This window comes from Poecilia formosa, unplaced genomic scaffold, assembly GCF_000485575.1.
Source record: "Poecilia formosa unplaced genomic scaffold, Poecilia_formosa-5.1.2 Scaffold8, whole genome shotgun sequence".
Classification (NCBI taxonomy): domain Eukaryota; kingdom Metazoa; phylum Chordata; class Actinopteri; order Cyprinodontiformes; family Poeciliidae; genus Poecilia; species Poecilia formosa.
In genome coordinates, this window is record NW_006799947.1 from 3,158,489 (window position 1) to 3,176,424 (window position 17,936).

General features: G+C 39.6%; 1 protein-coding gene across 2 annotated transcripts in view; it reads left to right on the forward strand.

Annotated features, from left to right (window-relative positions):
* The window catches only part of alk (ALK receptor tyrosine kinase), a 399,799-nt gene that overhangs the window by 351,857 nt on the left and 30,006 nt on the right, over positions 1 to 17,936 (forward strand). For both annotated transcript variants that reach the window (XM_016662468.1, XM_007575639.2), the window contains exons 11-13: positions 3,980 to 4,093; positions 14,007 to 14,172; positions 15,872 to 16,019. In XM_016662468.1, the coding sequence (XP_016517954.1) occupies positions 3,980 to 4,093; positions 14,007 to 14,172; positions 15,872 to 16,019 (428 nt within the window). The remainder of the gene's footprint in view (positions 1 to 3,979; positions 4,094 to 14,006; positions 14,173 to 15,871; positions 16,020 to 17,936) is intronic.

Sequence of the window (17,936 nt, forward strand, 5' to 3'; positions counted from 1 at the left end):
ACATGATTTTTTTTTTCTTTCTTTTTTTGCCACAGGTAGCGTTCAGCAGAGACGTCAGCTGCTGCAATTAGGTCCGAAGCTGCATATTTTATACCAGACTAAAGATTTATGATCAGACAACCATTTAACGGCAAATTTTGCCCAGAAGAAGAGTCGAGGCACGTTAAAGTTTAATAGTTTGCTGTAATTCAAAGCGAGCATATTTTGGTTTGACCAAATCCAGCTCTGCCACCAAGCAGAAGGTTTCTAAAGCTCTTAGCTGCTGAGGGACCCCCCTGCCATATTGTCGCAAATGGTGAGACTTCTGCCTGAGGTGACGGGGGATCCGGGATGGTAGAGCGGGAGTACTGTTGTGCTAAAATGATTACAGAGATAAAGATGAAAAGTCTTGTTTTTCTCCCCTGATGCTGCTGCGATGATGAAGGAGGGAAAAAAGCAAGTCTGATTTGTTCTCACCAAGGAGGCAAATGACACATTGTGGGCAAGTCGTCGGCTCATCGCAATTAAGGAACCCGTAGTCAGATTTCAGCTTGAGTTCCTGTAAATATTTTTCAGCTTCTCTGAAGCAACATTCGCTCATCACAAGAAATTTGGTGAAACATAAATATGCAACTAGTTATAGTAGACATATTTGAGGCTTAAAACAAGAAAAAATAACAAAATAAACCTTTAAATAACAATTTTTTTTTTTTTGGCAAACAGCGCAGCTCTGTGGGGAGTAACACGAAGCTGCAGCATGAACAGCCGGTCTGACGTTATGCTGTGTAAAGACGACTGCGAACCTTCACTGTGTTTCTTCTTTGTAAAATGCAAATTAACTCCAGAAGCCATAAAATTGGCCTCTCCGAGAGCAAATCCACATAGAGAATAGGAATAGGTTTTAATATGTGGGTTATGTGACTATAAAGGATCATTTACAAGTTCAAGTTTTTGCTCTGGGCACAGAAGTCTCAGAGTTATTCATAAACCGAGGAACTATGACAGTTTGAATGTGGCTGAAACAATCACAATATCATCTTTCTGCATTATTTACTGAGAGAAGGGAGGAAAATAGCCGTAATTTGAACCTGCCTGTCTTTTCGCTCCGGGTTTATTAAGTCAATGAAATCCAACAAAATATTTTATTTTGACTTTGTAGAGTACATACCTGAAGTTGCACCTCAACAATTAAGAGCCATGATGGAGAAACATAGCTAGGATGTGCATAGAAAAATCAACAGTAACAAGTGAATAGAATAGAGCAGAAAGTTTGGATCTAAAGCTGTGGGGGGGAAAAAATTGTTTAGGCAGCTTGAATACTGTTGTTTTTCTGCATGTCCTAAAGTAGGACAAACAGTACAACAACAGAACCCTCTGAGAATGTGTGTGGCACTGTACGGAGGTAGGAAGGATTATCAGATAACGAGCGAGAGACTGGAGTGTCATTCAGGGTGACGCAACAGTGAGTCACATCTTTTTGATCCACTGTTCAAAGGTATTAGGAAATGGCCTGCTTTACCGGGTAATCATGGGTTGTTTTTGTAAAATTGGTAAATCAGAAAGAGCTTACTGTTCATCATTTATGAGCTGTAAAAAAAAAAAAAAAAAACTTTGCATCTGCAAGCTGAAAAGACTTGCAAGGTTTTGAATTAGGTAGCATGTGTACAGGTCAAGTGTACTTTGCTATTTGTACTGGTAATATTAATTATTGTACTGTCTACTGCTATTTTCTACCAACCAAGCAGGGATGTAGCCATCCAGCCCTTATCTTCTTGTTTATTTTGAGTTTGTGTCACAAAGGTAACATATCCAGGAGTAAAAACTTAGACATGCCTCTCCTTTTCTATTCCAGAAAGGAAATGCACTAAGCAGGTGTTCCTCTTCAGCTTCTTATCATCGCAAATAGCAAAAGAAAAATCGAAACAATTTCAAATCAATGTTCCTACTTAATAAATTAGCCAGTGAGCGCATAGTCCCTCTCAGTTTTCTGTTCAAAGCAGGACAAATCTCAGGGAAAACCTCTCATGGAAGTTTTTTCTGCTACTGACAGAGCAAACAACCAGGTTGGATCGAAATAATAAATGCACTAATATTTTTCAATTATTAAAACAAAGTTCCACAAAGTTAAAGTTCTTGTCACTCCTCAATTACGATTTTGAATTTGCCCTTCCAGGTCTGTGTATTTTAGGTTGGCCTGTTGACACAATGCCAACCCAAACTTTGAGCTGCTGAAATATGCAGGGAAGGATTACTTCCACTGTGGACAGTGTTGTATTTGTTGCATCAGAGTGATCTCTGAATCCCTGCAGGGTACATGCCCACAAAATTATATAGTCATTGCTGATAGTCAGAGTGAACCCACTTGCGGCTTCTTTCTGGTGCTGTGGTGAATTAAATATTAACCCAGAGACTGCAAGATGGGAATTTAACTTCTGTCAGACCAATTGAAGATCTTGTTGGAGGAATGCAGTTTTCATTTTAAGGTTCCCTCTTCTCGTTAGTAGCCACTTGTTGGCTGTGTGTATGGTTGATTTTAATCTCACTCAGGACCCAGACGCTGCTGCTTCTTTATTGCCATCCTTCTCTGCGGATCTAGGAACTAAACAATTAGCAAACAAGACTCCAACAAACTTAAGGTTTTAAAAACCAGGGTCTCTGTCAGATTCTTGGATTTTTGGAAGTCGCTGGCGATCAAAAATGTTTTATGTAAATGCTGCAGAGATTTTCCTCGTATTTTTCTGGATCTTACTTAAGGTTTTAGAGAAAGAGAAAGCTTCTCCTGACTCTCCATACAAATCAGGGACGATTGGGCGCAAAGGGACAGGCAACCTGATCAGGTGGAAGCTCATTTCAGCTACTTGTATCCAGCTCATGATCCCGTCTAATAACTATAAAGGCTTTGGAAAGTAGACGTAGCTTCACTTTTTAGCATAAGTTTTTCTTTGTCCTAGCTGGTAGTATCAGAGCCTGTATCTGCCTGTGGAGCTTCATTTGACTATTCCACACCCACTCTATTCTGCCATCCTGGACCAAAATACTTGAACGTCCCACGCTTGAGGCAGACTTGCTCCCAGTGGTACCAGAATGGCCTCAGAAGTGGAGAGCCTGAGTGTCATCCCAGCTGCTTCTCACTCAGATCCATCAGTGATCCTCTTTTTTTTTTTTTTACTGGTCATATTCCTGTTTCCATTAGAAAATAAGACACAGAAAATGTTAGTTTTCTAAATGAAAAGCTTTTTATTTTTTTTTTATAAAAACACCTTTAAATGCATTTCTTTTTACTAAAAAAAGAGAGGCACACATTCACAAAAAGCAACTATTTGCAGCATTTTTAGTAATTAGAAGAGTGATACCATTAAAGATTTAAAACCTCTGGCTCTGAATAACATTTTTCACCAAAGACTAAAATACAAGCTGCTGCCTTGGGTGGAAAAATAAAGACCAAATGTTTTTCTCTTTCATTATGTATATCACACCTTGACATTTTACATTTCTTTCACTAAACAATTCAGAAACATTCATTTGACTCATGACTTCTGTGAATGACTGTAACGAGAGCAAATTGCAAAACTTGACTGCATACCAAGCAACGAAGCATAAGCGAGTTTTGTGTGGGAATAACTTGACAGAGTCGTGACCTTTACCCCCTTATGTACCTTTGGTAGAGGCTGTAAGCAAAATCTCCTGACAACATCAGTGCCTGATCTCCTAAACTTTGCATAAATTAAGCGTGTCATTAATTAAGTAAAGAGCTGTAAGTCCTTTTAGTTTACTGCATGTGTGTGTGAGCGAATAGTTTTGCAAAATAGTGTATCATTGTCACTATGAACAAGACAGAAAACCTCCATTTCCCCAGGTTGTTTCTCTCTCCTGTATGACCAGAGGTGGCATAAACTAAAGAATCACCCCTGCTGGTGGCTTAAGACAACCCCCTGAAATCTTTACTCACTTTTGCTTTTTTTCCTCTGAATTTCTTTTTTTATTTTTTTTTTTATTTCAGCAAACGGGGAGTTTCCACCAGTGGCCACCAGCATAACCCAGCTCCCATTATTACCTACCAGTAAGACTCCAGTACCTGACATCAGAAGCCCTCCGGTGATCACCACAGATTATTGTAAGTGTGTTTCATTGCAATAAATTAGACACATGTGTGAGTGAATGAGAGGAGGAAAAAAAAAAGTTTTTTTTTTTTTGTGTCTGTAACACCTGTTTTGCCCTCTCCCACACACTCACGCTTACACACTTTAATGAGCTACAAATACTCTTGTCCTGCTGGGTATAATGTCAGTGTGTGGCCTGCAACAAAGTAAGTGTGCCCCCTACTGGTGTGCTCTGCGTTCAGCAGCTGAGCGAGTGAATCAGAGATCTCCTTCGGCATTAAATGGAGCAGGACGGACAGTTTTGAAGTGTAAAACCGTCCAATTTGTCTCCAGAGAATGTCAGTGGAGCCAGATCCACTGACTTGACATTTTTCATCTCGCACTCTGTAAATTCCTTACTTCAAAAGAGTAAAGACAAGCAGAGGTTTCGTTTTGCAGATTCTAAGCTGCAAGTTAATTACTTTACTATGAGACCTTCTCAGAAATGTTCTTCCGCAGAATCGCTTTGAAGTACTTGAAGTGCATTTTGAACTTTTGAAAACTTCTCCTCTAAAAGTTATCAGAGTATCTCCTCGTAGTTTAATGTCTCCTGATGATTTTATTTGACAGCAAGGGCTGCTAGCACTTTAATTATTTACATGTTACTGTTCAAATGCAGTGGCCAGAAAACTGATATTTTTCACGTTTACTGACCACAAAGCAAACATCACATCTGGCACACATGTTGAGCTGCACAATAGGAAAATAATTAGCCAGGCTCCTATATGCTGCTGTTTACGGTTTTATTGAACATTAAAAGAAAGCACACCCTAATAATAATTTCAAATACTTCTGGATTTGCTTGGTTATACAATTATTTACATTTTAATTCATGCTTTTGAACACTTAATGGATTATATGCTGTTAATATTTCATAAACAAAAGTAAAGCACATATGAAAGTTATAGTTACACCCTCACTGCGCCCGTAAGACATGAGAGCGAAAGTAGCAGCAAAAGTGCAATTAATTCATCATCATCAACTGTGACAGCCTCTACTAAAGCTGTAGCTTTTAGGTGTTATGTTGTCCTGGAACCTCGAGCTGAGGGTTAACCCAGTGCCACCATGAAAAGACATTGAGAATGACCTTCATAAGCAACAATTAGTCCTTATCAATTTGAGTTGTAAAGTCCTTTCAAACTACTTGAAGTCCATCCTTTTAAAATTATTTATGCTCTTATGGAAAATGTTTATCCTGAAATGGCATGTCTGAGCAAAACCAGTCAGAGTATTAATGCTTAGAGAAATAATAATAGTAATAATAAATAAAGCTCAGTTGAAAATTGATTGGTAATTTATCTACAAATGGCCTTCCAGCCTTTGACACAGGCTTTATTTGAACATGCGCACAAAAATGAAGAAAACCAAACATTTACAGTCAGAAATATAGATTTTAATGCAAGGTCATTGTTGATGTGCATCCACCTTAGCATTGTGGGTCTGGAACAATACTGCCGTTGTTGAGGTTGTCACTGTCAATAAAATGGTCTTAAATTAGGACAGGGTCCCTGGTTCTGACTTTATTCTTAGGTCATATGGAAACACCAAGTGTGTTTTAGTTTTTTCCCAAAAATCCAGGTTAGCAGCAAATAACGAAGAAAGAAATGACAGAATTACAAGGCTGGAAACAAAATGTTATGTAGTAGCTGAAATAACTTGGAATGCAACATGAAATTGATCTGGGCAGCTCAGAGAAGGGAATGTAGTCAGTGTCACTTGTGCTTTTAATTGATGTTTAAAAAGTCCGATACACATTCAGTTCCTCTTTCATCCTTCTGATGTTTACCATATATTGTCAAGGATTAAACTCTTCAGGCAAGGTTAAGGGATCTGATTTCTAACCAACTCGTCAGCTGTGTCAGAGTAAACCCGAAGGCCAAAATATTTATGACCTCCTCTTAGATATTACAAAAACATCACCCACAATATCCCATGGCTGTATCGACGTCTAAACTTTTATTTCTCTCTCACTTTAAAACACACTGCACAGCTTTTATGGCATTGTGTTTTGGTTTTCATCAATGTAATGTGAAGTAAAAAGTCTGTACATCCCTGTTAAAGATTACAGTTTTGTAATGTTAAAAATAGCAGCAATTTAAAATAACTGAAATCTATAACCACATTCAAACTCATGTTGATTATGAGTCATTAAACACTCTGGCCTCTGCCTAACCTCAAGTTAAAACGTTTAAGGTAGAAAAAAGCTCTGAAGTGATGTATCATGGTTGTAATGTTTTATTTTTGTTTGTTTTTGTTTTGTTACATCATAAGCCCTGGTATTGTTGTGGAGTGTGAAGACTTTTTATATCCAATGTAGTCCAACAACTTTGAGGTCTGGTTATGAAAGGTCTGCTTGTGTCTTTTAAATGCTGTTTACTGAATTTGAGTTGGCACCAGTTCACTCGAATGAAGCTGTTAAGGCCTCATAGAGGGAAACGGTTATCAAATTAAAGAGTCTGAGTTTCTACAAAATGAAAATATTTAATTTGGTATTTAAAAAACCCCAACACATTCTGGAAAGCTTCAAAGGCTCAGCACTGTAATTTTACACGGAGAGACACGAGTAGGTAGAAACCTTAGCGGCAGCTCAAAGAGGAACCGTCTTTATTGTATGTTTGCAGCCTAATTGGCTAAAGTTTTTTTTTAGGATTATCCAATTTATTGCCTTATTCTGTGGGTCTTCTTCATTGTAGAACAATGAGGTGACTGTGTGAGGGGATGTTTAACATCTGACACAGCAGACACAAGAGTCAGGCAGCAACTGACTGCAGAGAAACATCCAAGTGTCTTAAGATATTTGCTTCAAGGGCAGAACGAAAGCGGTATAATAGGTTTACACAAGTAATACTTAGGATGGTTGGGAAAAGGGCAGCAGGCCTCAGAGGAGGAGGGGAGTTTGAAATCCCACTGCTCCCGCCCTTGTGATTATCATAGATATTAAGTCAGGGGGAAAGAAGTTGAAGTTCTGCGTTGGCCCGTCCGCAGGCAGCCTTCAGCGGCTGCCGTTCGACAGCCGCCTTCTTTAGCCTGGTGCTTTGACATGTGGAGGACAGCGTGGCAGGCCTGATGAGGGCTTTAGCTCAGCAGATCTGTCACTCCTACGAGCCTCTCATCTTCCCCCCGACACACTGGGTGATTAACCCCACCAAACGTTCATGTTTCCCCTCACCCTCCTCTTCACCCCACTATCTGGGACGCGGACATTTTGTTCCCTTTCATTTCTACATTTGTCTCTTGTCTCTAGCATGTGAAAAGCTGTTATTGACTCTCTGTTCGCTTGTATTACTGCCTTCTCGCTCTGCTATCCCGTCTCACTGTCAGAACTTGCTCTGATCTCAGTCTGTTGTCCCACTTTTCTCCTCCCATCCCCCTGACTTCACCTTGATTCTTTTCTTTTTGTTTATGCTTTTTTTTTTTTTCCTTCATGAATTTGCCTCCTCTTTGGGTGCAGAAACTTTCAGTTCTCACAAATGTTATGCTCTACAGCATCCGTACCTGACTCATCGTTTACTTATTTATAGAAGAGATGGATCAGAATAGGGATACATATATGCCTGAGTAATTCTTAGCTTTCAGGCCAAGAACCTTTCATTTGTTTCTTGAATTAATGCAGAGATTTATTATGAAGCTCATTTTGTGGTAATAATAGTTTGTCATCGTCTCCACAGCTTCTTTCCTCAAGAGAAAAAATTTAAACGTGGGTGTAAGCTTCAAGAAGTGAAGCTTAAAAAAAAAAAAAAAACTCCAGTTCTGAGGTATATGAAGTACTTGGGTTGTTTATGATCCACCTGACATTAAATGTAATGTTTTCTGGGGGGAAAGTTAAAAAACTCAAGAGCAAGATTTTTTTTTTCTTTTTCTATTACAAACTTAATTGGCATGACAAAAGAAGTGGATCCTCAGCTGTGCAGAAGTACCATATGCATGGTGCAGCATTGAAATAAGGATAATTAGTTTGCTATTCGTGCAATACTTCTGCAGCATTTACATCAGGGATTGGTTATTCAATTTCCACAAGCATCACATGTTGTTTCATTGTTGTTTTGATTGTTTTTGAAGCCAACTTAAAACATAAAAAAAAATAATAATAATAGATTAGAAAATATTATCTAAAGTGCTTCTGTACAAGCTATCCAAGATGAATTGGAGACAATTTTTGTTAATATTTTAAATTTCAAGTGTCAAGCTCTTTTTTTCCTGCACAACCTGACTCAGCCTGCTCTAATGCACACACCTGATGTTTGTGTTTGTGGGTAAATTCGTAGAGAGCGGTGGGACACTGAGTTGGAGTAAAAAAGGAGAATAATCTGTAAAATGTGGGCTAACAACAACGTCAGCGTTGCAGTTTTTACCAGTCGCATCGCTATTAAATATTAATTGTGCATCCTTACTTTAAATGTTTTTACTGGCTACAGGAAACAATAGTCAAATGCTATTAAGTAGTGAAAGGCAGCATGCCTCATTAACCACTGAAACATCATATTGTGATAATGTATATAGTTAACTTTTAGAAAAACATTGACTGAAAATGTGTGCTTAGTCGAAGGGTGCTACGTTCAAGCTTGACTCCATCTGATTTCACCGGAGGGGGGCTTCATGATATCAGATAATTGGATTGCAAAGTTACTTCCAACACTTGTTATGACCTTTAGCATTTAGTGCAAAACTCCATCCAGCTTGCTAAAAATCATTTTTGCACAGGAAATGACCAATCGTAAGAACCGAAAATAACAACCAACAAATCGTGTATTCCAAGCTGTATTTTGCTAATTAATCAGCACATTAGCTGATACTGAAATGATGTATAGTTTCGTCTTTACTCGGAAACCTGAGTTGGTAGTAACTCTTATAGACATTATACCTGTTAATTCTTAAATGTCCTATTCAAAACCACAAGTCTAGGACCTTTACAGGACCTAAAAATACAATATATAGAATTTGCCTGTACGTCTGCTTTGCCTTTTTATGTCAGAAAATAAAGCCAGTCTCAGTTTTCTTTGTCTTCTGGATATGTTTGCTTGTCTGTGGCTGTCAAAGATTTTCTAAGCTTTGAAACAATAAGTCCTTATAGCAGACTGTCATGATGCCTCAACATATCACTGTGTTCACTTTTTATCCAGCAGGATGTGAAAGGATTAGATTCTTTAAACAAACCCTTCTCCATTTAAAGACGAGCCAGTTTCATTCACAAAACAGCAGCGGTGGCCCAAGGTTTGTAGATGAGAAATGGCATCAAATCAAAGTTGGATGAGATGTTGATTGAAGCATTCTGATGGGTTCTGACAACAGACGCCATCCCTTGAGCGCTGTGTACAGAAAGGAGCTTCAGCCATTTTAGGTTTGCAAATTAGCCGCACAGAATAAAAATCTGTCAGCTTCTTGTGTTTTTTGGCTCGTCTTGTGTTTTTTTTTAAGCGTTGACCTAAAAAAATTCCTTGTAAAGTGTTATTTTCAGCTTAAGATGGAAACCAGCAGTCACCAAGTCGGATATAAGATGGATACTGCGTCACATAAACCAGGGGTCTTAATTAATTTGAGTCTTTAGTCTTCAGGTTTTTCTTTTAGCATTCAGAGCTAGTCTTAATGTGACAGTCTTGATGTATCTTTCTAATGACCGGCCCAAAGAAGACACCAGCTGCAAGATAAGGTGTGCTCGTCTTAAAACAGGATGCCAGTGAGGAATGAATTGCTATTGTGCTCAATGCTAAGGGCGAATCTTATTGTGGGGTAAAATAGGGGATCATTAGGATGAAGAAGCTAGACAGACAATGAAAACTTAATCTGGGGGAAAACTCGTTCCTGAAGTAGTTTTTCCCCCCCCACTAGGTAGAAGTACATTTCCATAAAACAGTGGAAATTCAACTGCTATTTGAATTATTAAAACCTTTGCAGCAACCTTTACAGAGAACAAGATTAAAAATCAGATTGTTGAACCAAAATGATTCTTTAGGTATCATAGTCTGAAGGGTTTGATCTGGATTTTACATATTTTGAATAAATGTGGTTCATTACCTGCTTAGCATTTCACAAGATCACCGTGTTCCCTTTGTAGTGTTCATTTAGCCTCTTCCATTAGTTTCCCCCCGTTGCATCAGTCTCCTGTTACCACAGCTGTCAACTATTAGCATCCACTCCTCGTCTCCATCCCAGTCATACACAGAGTCCCATCAGGCATGACATCATGACAGGTGAAGTGATCCTCTCCATCATGCCACCTGTTAGTGGGTGGGATATATTAGGCAACCAGTGAGCATTTTGTTGTTAGTTGATGTGTTAGAAGATGGAAAATAGACAGGGGTGAGTGTTTGGCAGTGTGATGAGAGGAAAGCGTCGATGGCTTCCTCTAAACTGCAGCTCCTCAAGTCCTTGTACACGCTTTCAGAAAAACAGTCTTCCATGATGGTTTGGCCCTCTTTCAGCTTGTTTGAGACAAACAGGTCCAAAATAAAATATCTACTGGCTCAATTGTGGTTCCAGATACAAAAGTAGATATTTATTTTCACTATAGAAATATATATCTGTACTCAAATGGAGACATAAAACTACCAGAGATTTTAACCAGAAGTGAAAATCTCTGGCAAAAGAAAAGAAAAAAAAAACATTTGGTCTTTTTACATTAGGACTGAGGAACACCTTGTTCAAATCTGAGACTCTGGCTTTTTTTTTTTTTTCATATAACAGCACCATTACCAAGATTAGCTCACTTTGCACCTCAGTCGACCGGGAACAGTTCACTTTCTCGCATTTTATGTGATCAACACTGATGATCGCAATATGTTGCCGTGCGATAAAAGCCGATCTCTCCTGTGTTTGACCCGTCACTGCATCGAATGGCCGAGTCTGTGCAAAGAGCTGCCGTCAGCTTTAATGCAGCCTCAAAGCTCTGATTGACTCAGTTGTTCCCTGATTTACGGGGGATGAATCCACCCGGGCCGAATGTCATCATGGCAAGAGTTTAAAAAAATAAAAAATAAAAATCTGAAGATTTCTGCTTTTGATATGACGTGCCTTGCAGTGCAGCCTGACAAAAGCTCTGTCCATCTGCCTTTCTGACCGTCCGTCTGTTTCAAGCAGGAATGCTCAGATGCTGCTGATCAGTGGTTCTCAATGGTTTCTGCATGCCAGAAGAACACTGGTACTGTTGATACTCTCTGCCACCAAAAATGCCTTTTTTGGCCATAAAGAAATAAAATTTTCTTCTATAATGCAAAAAAAAAACACCATCTGGAGTCACTTTAAAGAACCGCGAGATGAGTTTGTGTTTACTGTTAACGTTCAGATGGGGTGGAGAATGCTGGGATGTTACTGCAGGAGCTTCAGTCCAATCAGAATCATCCTCCTTCTTCTTTCTCTTGCAGTTTTTCTTCTCTGCAGCACATTTGGAACAATTTCTCTCTGATGAACACTGCCAGCCCTCTTTCTGATGGAGGCCACCGCTTGTTATGCTAATTGCTTACTACTGGTGGCAAAGTTCTCGGGTTCATGTAGCACTCAGGCAGGGATACAGTCCGCTGGGATGTCTTTTGCATCTGGATTCGTACTTGTTGGAAGTGAGGGGCCCAGACGAGTGTGAACAGCGGTTATTAGAGAGGACTCTCGTCTCCGAGAGCTCATCTTGTTTTTGTTTGCTCTGCCCAAGTGCTCATCACAGAGTTAGTCATTACGCCAGCTGTGTGGTGGGTTTTCAACGGGAATTCACTCACACCCGTGGACCACCAAGAACTATAAAATGGGGTCAAGTGGGAAACCATCTGGACATCAGGGAATCATTTCAAACACAAGAGTGGTTTGTGTTCAACACCAAATGAATTTATGTCATAGGAGCCGAACTTTTTAAGCACGCCTGGCCTTACCTGGTAATCATTGATGTTATTGATATAATATTGATATTAGCCACCATGTCTCTTTCCCACAGAGTGAGATGTTGAATATCGTATTGCATAATATAGAGTTTCTGGTTTATGTCTGTGCTTTGACTAGGCCTTTGTACCTCTCATTCTTTTCTCTTTCAGCTATTGAGTTGCAGATGTGCTACTGCGTTTGAAACTATTGCCCTCTTAGTGACCCAGTTTGGGCTGAGCTTCATCTGTCAGACAGATTGTTTCACATTTGACTTTCCTGCCAGGTCCTGTGGCTGGGAAACGAGAATAAATCATGAAGTAGATGGACGGATTTGCAGCCACACCCTTTCACCTGTTACAGTATTCTTTGGATGATAGAAGCTACAAGCTCAAATCATCACCCACCACCGTGCTTGACAGTTGATTTGACGTGTTTGTGCAGACATGCTGTTCTTGTCTTCTTCTTTTTTTATGTGGTGCATTTGGTCCAAAAAATCTCTAATTTTCTCTGATATGACGGAGGACAGGTCACTTAATGGATGCATGTATAATACTGGAACATTACTTTTACCAAGAAGAGACTTTCTCCTGCAAATCGTACTTAAAAGCCACTCATTTTCAGTGGTTTTCTATCTATCGTGCCATTGATTTTTGGCCTGTAGAGTCTGAGCCATGCACTGTCTGTGAGAGTGAAGTTTGCGTCCCGTCAGTGACGCTGGGTCGTAACATTTTGCAGACGTAACCCTGCCTGAGTCTTTCCAGTGACTTTTATTCAAAAGTAGACTTTGGTTCATCCAAATCTGCTTCTAATGAGTTTTGAAAACTAAATTAAACAAATAGGACTCTAAAGAGTGATTCGTATCCTCTACGAATCACATGTAGAGGATACATCACATTATTACATGTGATTACATGTAATAATCACTCTAAAGAGTGATTCGTATCCTGTTCTTGGTGCTAAGCATTGACTAAACATTTTCTTAAGTCTAAATTTGAAAACAGTTGCCTATCTTTATTGAATAAAGCAGTCATCAATCTGTTTCTTACTATATATTTTTTTTAGCCTGTGAGTATTTTGGACATGACGACTTTGGTCAAAATGTCAAAAGGTTTGGACACTCTTAGCATGACTAGCAGCTGCTTAAAAATATTTTCTCTCTGTAGAACAGTGGACTTTAGTAGTTTGGCCTTTTATTATTTCTTGGTTTGTTGAACAGCAACAAATGCTACCTTAAGCCACTGCTTTTATCTTTCCACCTTGGAATTTTGTGAACACATCTATATTCTCCACGGTAGCAAATGGAGAACATACTATCTCCATCTTTTATAGAGATAGTAACACTGATAATGATTAATTTATCAATTAATTTGATTTCCAGCGCCTTACTCTCAATCCCCTTGAAATCAGTGAAGTCAGATTTAATTGATCACATACTGTTTTGCACTTTATCTTAGATTTTGTTCTACAGATAAGGAAATTGTGCTACTCGCTGTTGTTTTTTTGTCACTCCCCTCTCCCTCCGTTTTGTCCAGATGCATAAACAATTAATTGAAAGACGGATGACTCTGAGACAGAAGTTAGAAAGTCTGCCTCAATGCTGAACAGAAATCAGGATTTAGTGCTGCAGCTGTTCGTTCCTCCATGTCCATCTGACAAGACGGATGTGAAGCTAATTGCCGAGAAAAGAACTTAAATTAGCTTTGACTCATGGGATTACAGACAAAATGAGCAGAAATGTTTATCACCTGTGATCCTGTCAGTGCCTCCCTGCCGCTATTATGGCTATGATCTCAGTTTGAAGCTTACCTTCGCTACATGTAATAATGTGCTTTATATCTTCGGTGGAGCAGTGGGAAATGCTTTAAGTGTTGAATGACAGCAGAATGAAAGAATTGAGAGTCTGTGGTGTGCACTGAATGTCAGCCAGCTCATCATCCTCGAGTGTGCATGTGTGACAGAGTCAAATTATTTGTCTTCCTGCAGCTGTGTGTATGTGCTTCACAAAGAGCTAAGCCGCTTGCTTTTTTCCTTTTTCTTCATCTGCAGCCAAGAAATGGGTTTTTCACACCTGTGGGGCTGAGGGTCCTGAGGGCCCGAATCCCACTCAGTGCCTCAACTCCTACAGGAGCAGCAACATCAACGTGACGGTCGGCACCCACGGGCCCCTCAAAGGCATTCAAATGTGGCGGGTCCCAGAAACGGGCACCTACAGGTAGGCCTGCTGCCAGGGTAAACGCACATTTACAAGCCATTTTCGCTGGAATAATTCATAGTCAGGGTTACTGCGGGTTTTCATGCAAACACTTCAGATTTTTCCAGACCGCGTTTTATGTAGCTGACGGGTCTTTCTTTGTCCATTTTTAACCATGAAATGTAAAAGTTCACTATGAGTTTATGGCATATATTTAACACCAACACTGGTTAGTGGATTAGTGGATGGAGAGACGAAGCTTTTTAACAGTGGGAACAGTTTCTTTTTCTCCTTCCTTATCCAGATGGGAAGTCAAAACATTTTTCCTTTGGAAGAATTTTGTCTGCAGCTGAACCCAGATATTTATATGATTGTAAATAAAGACAGAAAAACAATCATTTCTCAATATCTTGCATTGCATCATTCTAAACATTTCCTTGCTTCTGGTCAGAATGACTTTCTGTCCATCTTCAGACAGAATCTTTGCAAGTGTTTCTCTTTCTCTGGGTTTCAACATGATAAAAAATAATATAATGTAATAAAATGTAATGTAATATAATTTATATTGTTCTGGGTTTGTACTTATGGGTTCACATTTATATGCTGTTTATACTTGTGTATAATTGATTAAATATATTGACATGGGACTTTTGATGCCACACAAAGAAACAAGTTTGAGACGTTTCTTTAAACTGCAACACACAACAGGGATCTACATTTTGTGAATTAGCCAATCAGAAGCTTACAAAGCTGTGACATCATCACCTGGTCTTCAATATATTATTTGCTTTTTTTTTTCTTAAATGAGCAGTGATTTAATCATTTTAAAAGGCAATTTTACCAAATCAAGGTAAATTTATGGAAAACAAAGTCATTATTCTGGAATTCAGCAAATAGGAATAAATGACACAGAGAAAAAAATATTTTATGCAGTCTATGTAAATATCTAATTTCAGCTGAACTGTACTTAATGGTCAGGCCCATTTCACTTAAACTGATGAGTTTCCATCTGCTACAATATAGATTGCAAACTCAACCATTTGTACTTCTGATGTTTTTGCAGCAAATATGACTCTCCCCTCACGCCTACCTCCGCTTCAATGCATCAATCCTCCACGAGCGAAGAGAAACATTCCTAACAGATTCTCTTCAGAAGGGAGGACATGTGGCGTGATTCACTCCCCACCTGAATCCGAAACCGCCCACCCCCGTTGCCATGGTGGAGCTTTAAAATTTGGAAATTTGTCAACATTCAGAGCCAGTGTGCAGACTTCACGGCGTGAGGTGCTCCATGATTATTGCTGCAGCCTTTTAGAAATCGATATTGCTCCTGTGGGCACTCCTGAAGATATGAGCCGTTTAAACCTGGATTTGACTCCGAGTGGAACTCTCTGGAAGCTCTGATTGCACAAAAACAAGCTGCACACAAACAACTGAAAAGCCTGGGGCTATAAAAAAATAAAAATAAAATAAACTAGCCGCATTGTGGACAGCACATGTTGTTCAGATTTGTTCTCCTACTGCCTCAGTTGGGCTTAATGTGACCCGTTAAACGAACCTGATTATTAACCACAGAAATTCATCTGCAGCTGCCATAAGGCAAACATCTCCCCACCAAACTCAGCAGAGGAAGAACCCAATGCTCTTTATTTTCCTTCCTGATATCCTTTAAATGCGTGTCTTGCGTTTTGCCTTTTTCCACATGTTTGTTGCGGCTCAGGATCACCGCCTGCGGTGCAGCTGGTGGGCGAAGCGTGATGGCCATGAGCAGGTCGCTCGGTGTGTACATCGCAGCAAACTTCCTTCTCAGGAGGGCCGAGCTGCTTTACATCCTGGTGGGACAACAAGGCGAGAACGCCTGCCCCAACGTGAGTCCAGCAGAGCACCACGGCCAAAAAATGCACTACAAAAACTGTTGTTTTAAGTATTTACGAATCTCTTCCAGCAGAATTTGGACCTAATAAAGAGTTAAGATTAGGAAGTGTCTTCCATAAACTTGAATTGTCTCCCTTAACCAAAAAAAGGCAAGCTTCAGTAGAAGGTCTTCTATTTAATCTTGATTAAAACATTTAATTTGTATCCCTGTAGAGTTTGCATTTATTTATTTGACTTCTTGCTTCTCTTTGCCAGGGAAATGTTCCTCAAATGTGACAACTTGAACACTAAAAGCTTGTTCACCTTGACTGAACTTTCTACAAAGACTCGCTTTCAAAACTGACTCAAACTTGAGTAAATCTTTATTTGCAATCTTCTGAAGCTAAACTTTGTGTTGACGATGAAAGGAGGCTAAAAACTGCACAAACCCACAGAAACAAGGACACTCACCCATATCTGTAGTGAGAGTTGAACATTTTCCACCTTCACAAGAAACTCCCAGCAGCAACAAGGAAACAACGGCAAGCAGTCACATTCAAATGAACTTATTTGAACTTATTCAAATTAATAAATAAGTAAATTTATTTATTTCTATTTACTTAATCCAGTAATGAAGTTGGGGAGTGAAGTTCAAAATCTGAATCGAAAATCTGGGTAGATCATCCTTAATATTTTTACATCACAAGATATTTGCAAATTTCTGTTTTGTCTCACAAAGTAAATATGTGATTATTTATCCTGCAAATCAGTTTAAACATTTTGTTCTTGTAAATAAAGTTTAAGGCTCACAATGAAGTACTCTGGAGAGTACTTCTTTACGACAATGTTATGTCTTTTTCAGTACTTTCATTGTAGGAAAACCACAAGAGAGTAAAAAAAAAAAATGAGACTGAAGTGATACTTGTGGCCTGTCAGTGTCGTAAATTGCCAACTGTTAGAATGTCTTGTTTCAGAGCTTTCTCGGAGACAGATAAATGAGTTATTTAGCTTGTTTGGAAACCAGGCGTGACATCCTGTGCAGCCTGGGTTTTTCCTCCAGACCTTGTAATTGTGTGTGGCCCCTTCCAGCTGCTATGTGGGTCGTTACTGCTGAGCTATACCTGCGCTTTGTCTCTGTATTCCCACTCGGCTCGTTTGTGTTGTGGTTGTTGTTTTTCTGGAAGAGGAAAAAAAGAAAACCTCCTATCTTCTGTCCTGCGATTATTACTTTTTAGCTCAACACGTTCTTGAAGTGCTCTGTGCACACAGCAGAGAGGGAGTTACAAAGTTTAAGTGAAAGTGTTTAAAGTTCCTGGTATTTCCCCTCAGCTCTGACGACGAGGCCAACACCTCACTACAAGATTTCCCTTTGGAGATGATGAGAGCTCCTTTGTCTTCAGAAACACACACACACACACATTCACACGTGCAGAGTGAAAAACTGCAACATAAAAACCAGAAGACTCTCTTGGATCATTTGAGCCCCTCCACCTGTCAATCACAGTCAGACTTCTTCTCTCTCCTCCCTTCAAGGCCTCTTAGAGTTTCAGCTCAGACAGATCTGGGAGTTGAGGCTCAGACAGAGCGAGAGAGAGAAACGTGTGTGCCCCTTCACACTTAAAGGCGGCCCGGCTGCAGGCTGTTCAGCATGATAGCGCACACAAAGCAGCACCGGTCCCTGAGATCTCAGCCAGGGTAGAGACACTGCTCCTCACATCACTCGCTAGCAAAATGTCCAGCTCCAAATTTTACAGTCAGAAGAGAACAGGGGCAGCACTCTGTCTTCTTGTGATGATGCAGGAATAAAAACAAAAATCCGATTAAAGCAAAAGCTTAAATTGTCTTGGAAATGCAACCTGGCTGCCTGAGTTTCTCCACCTGGATATGTCTGCTCACTGCTACAAAGTCAAACTCCCAAACTCAAAGCATCT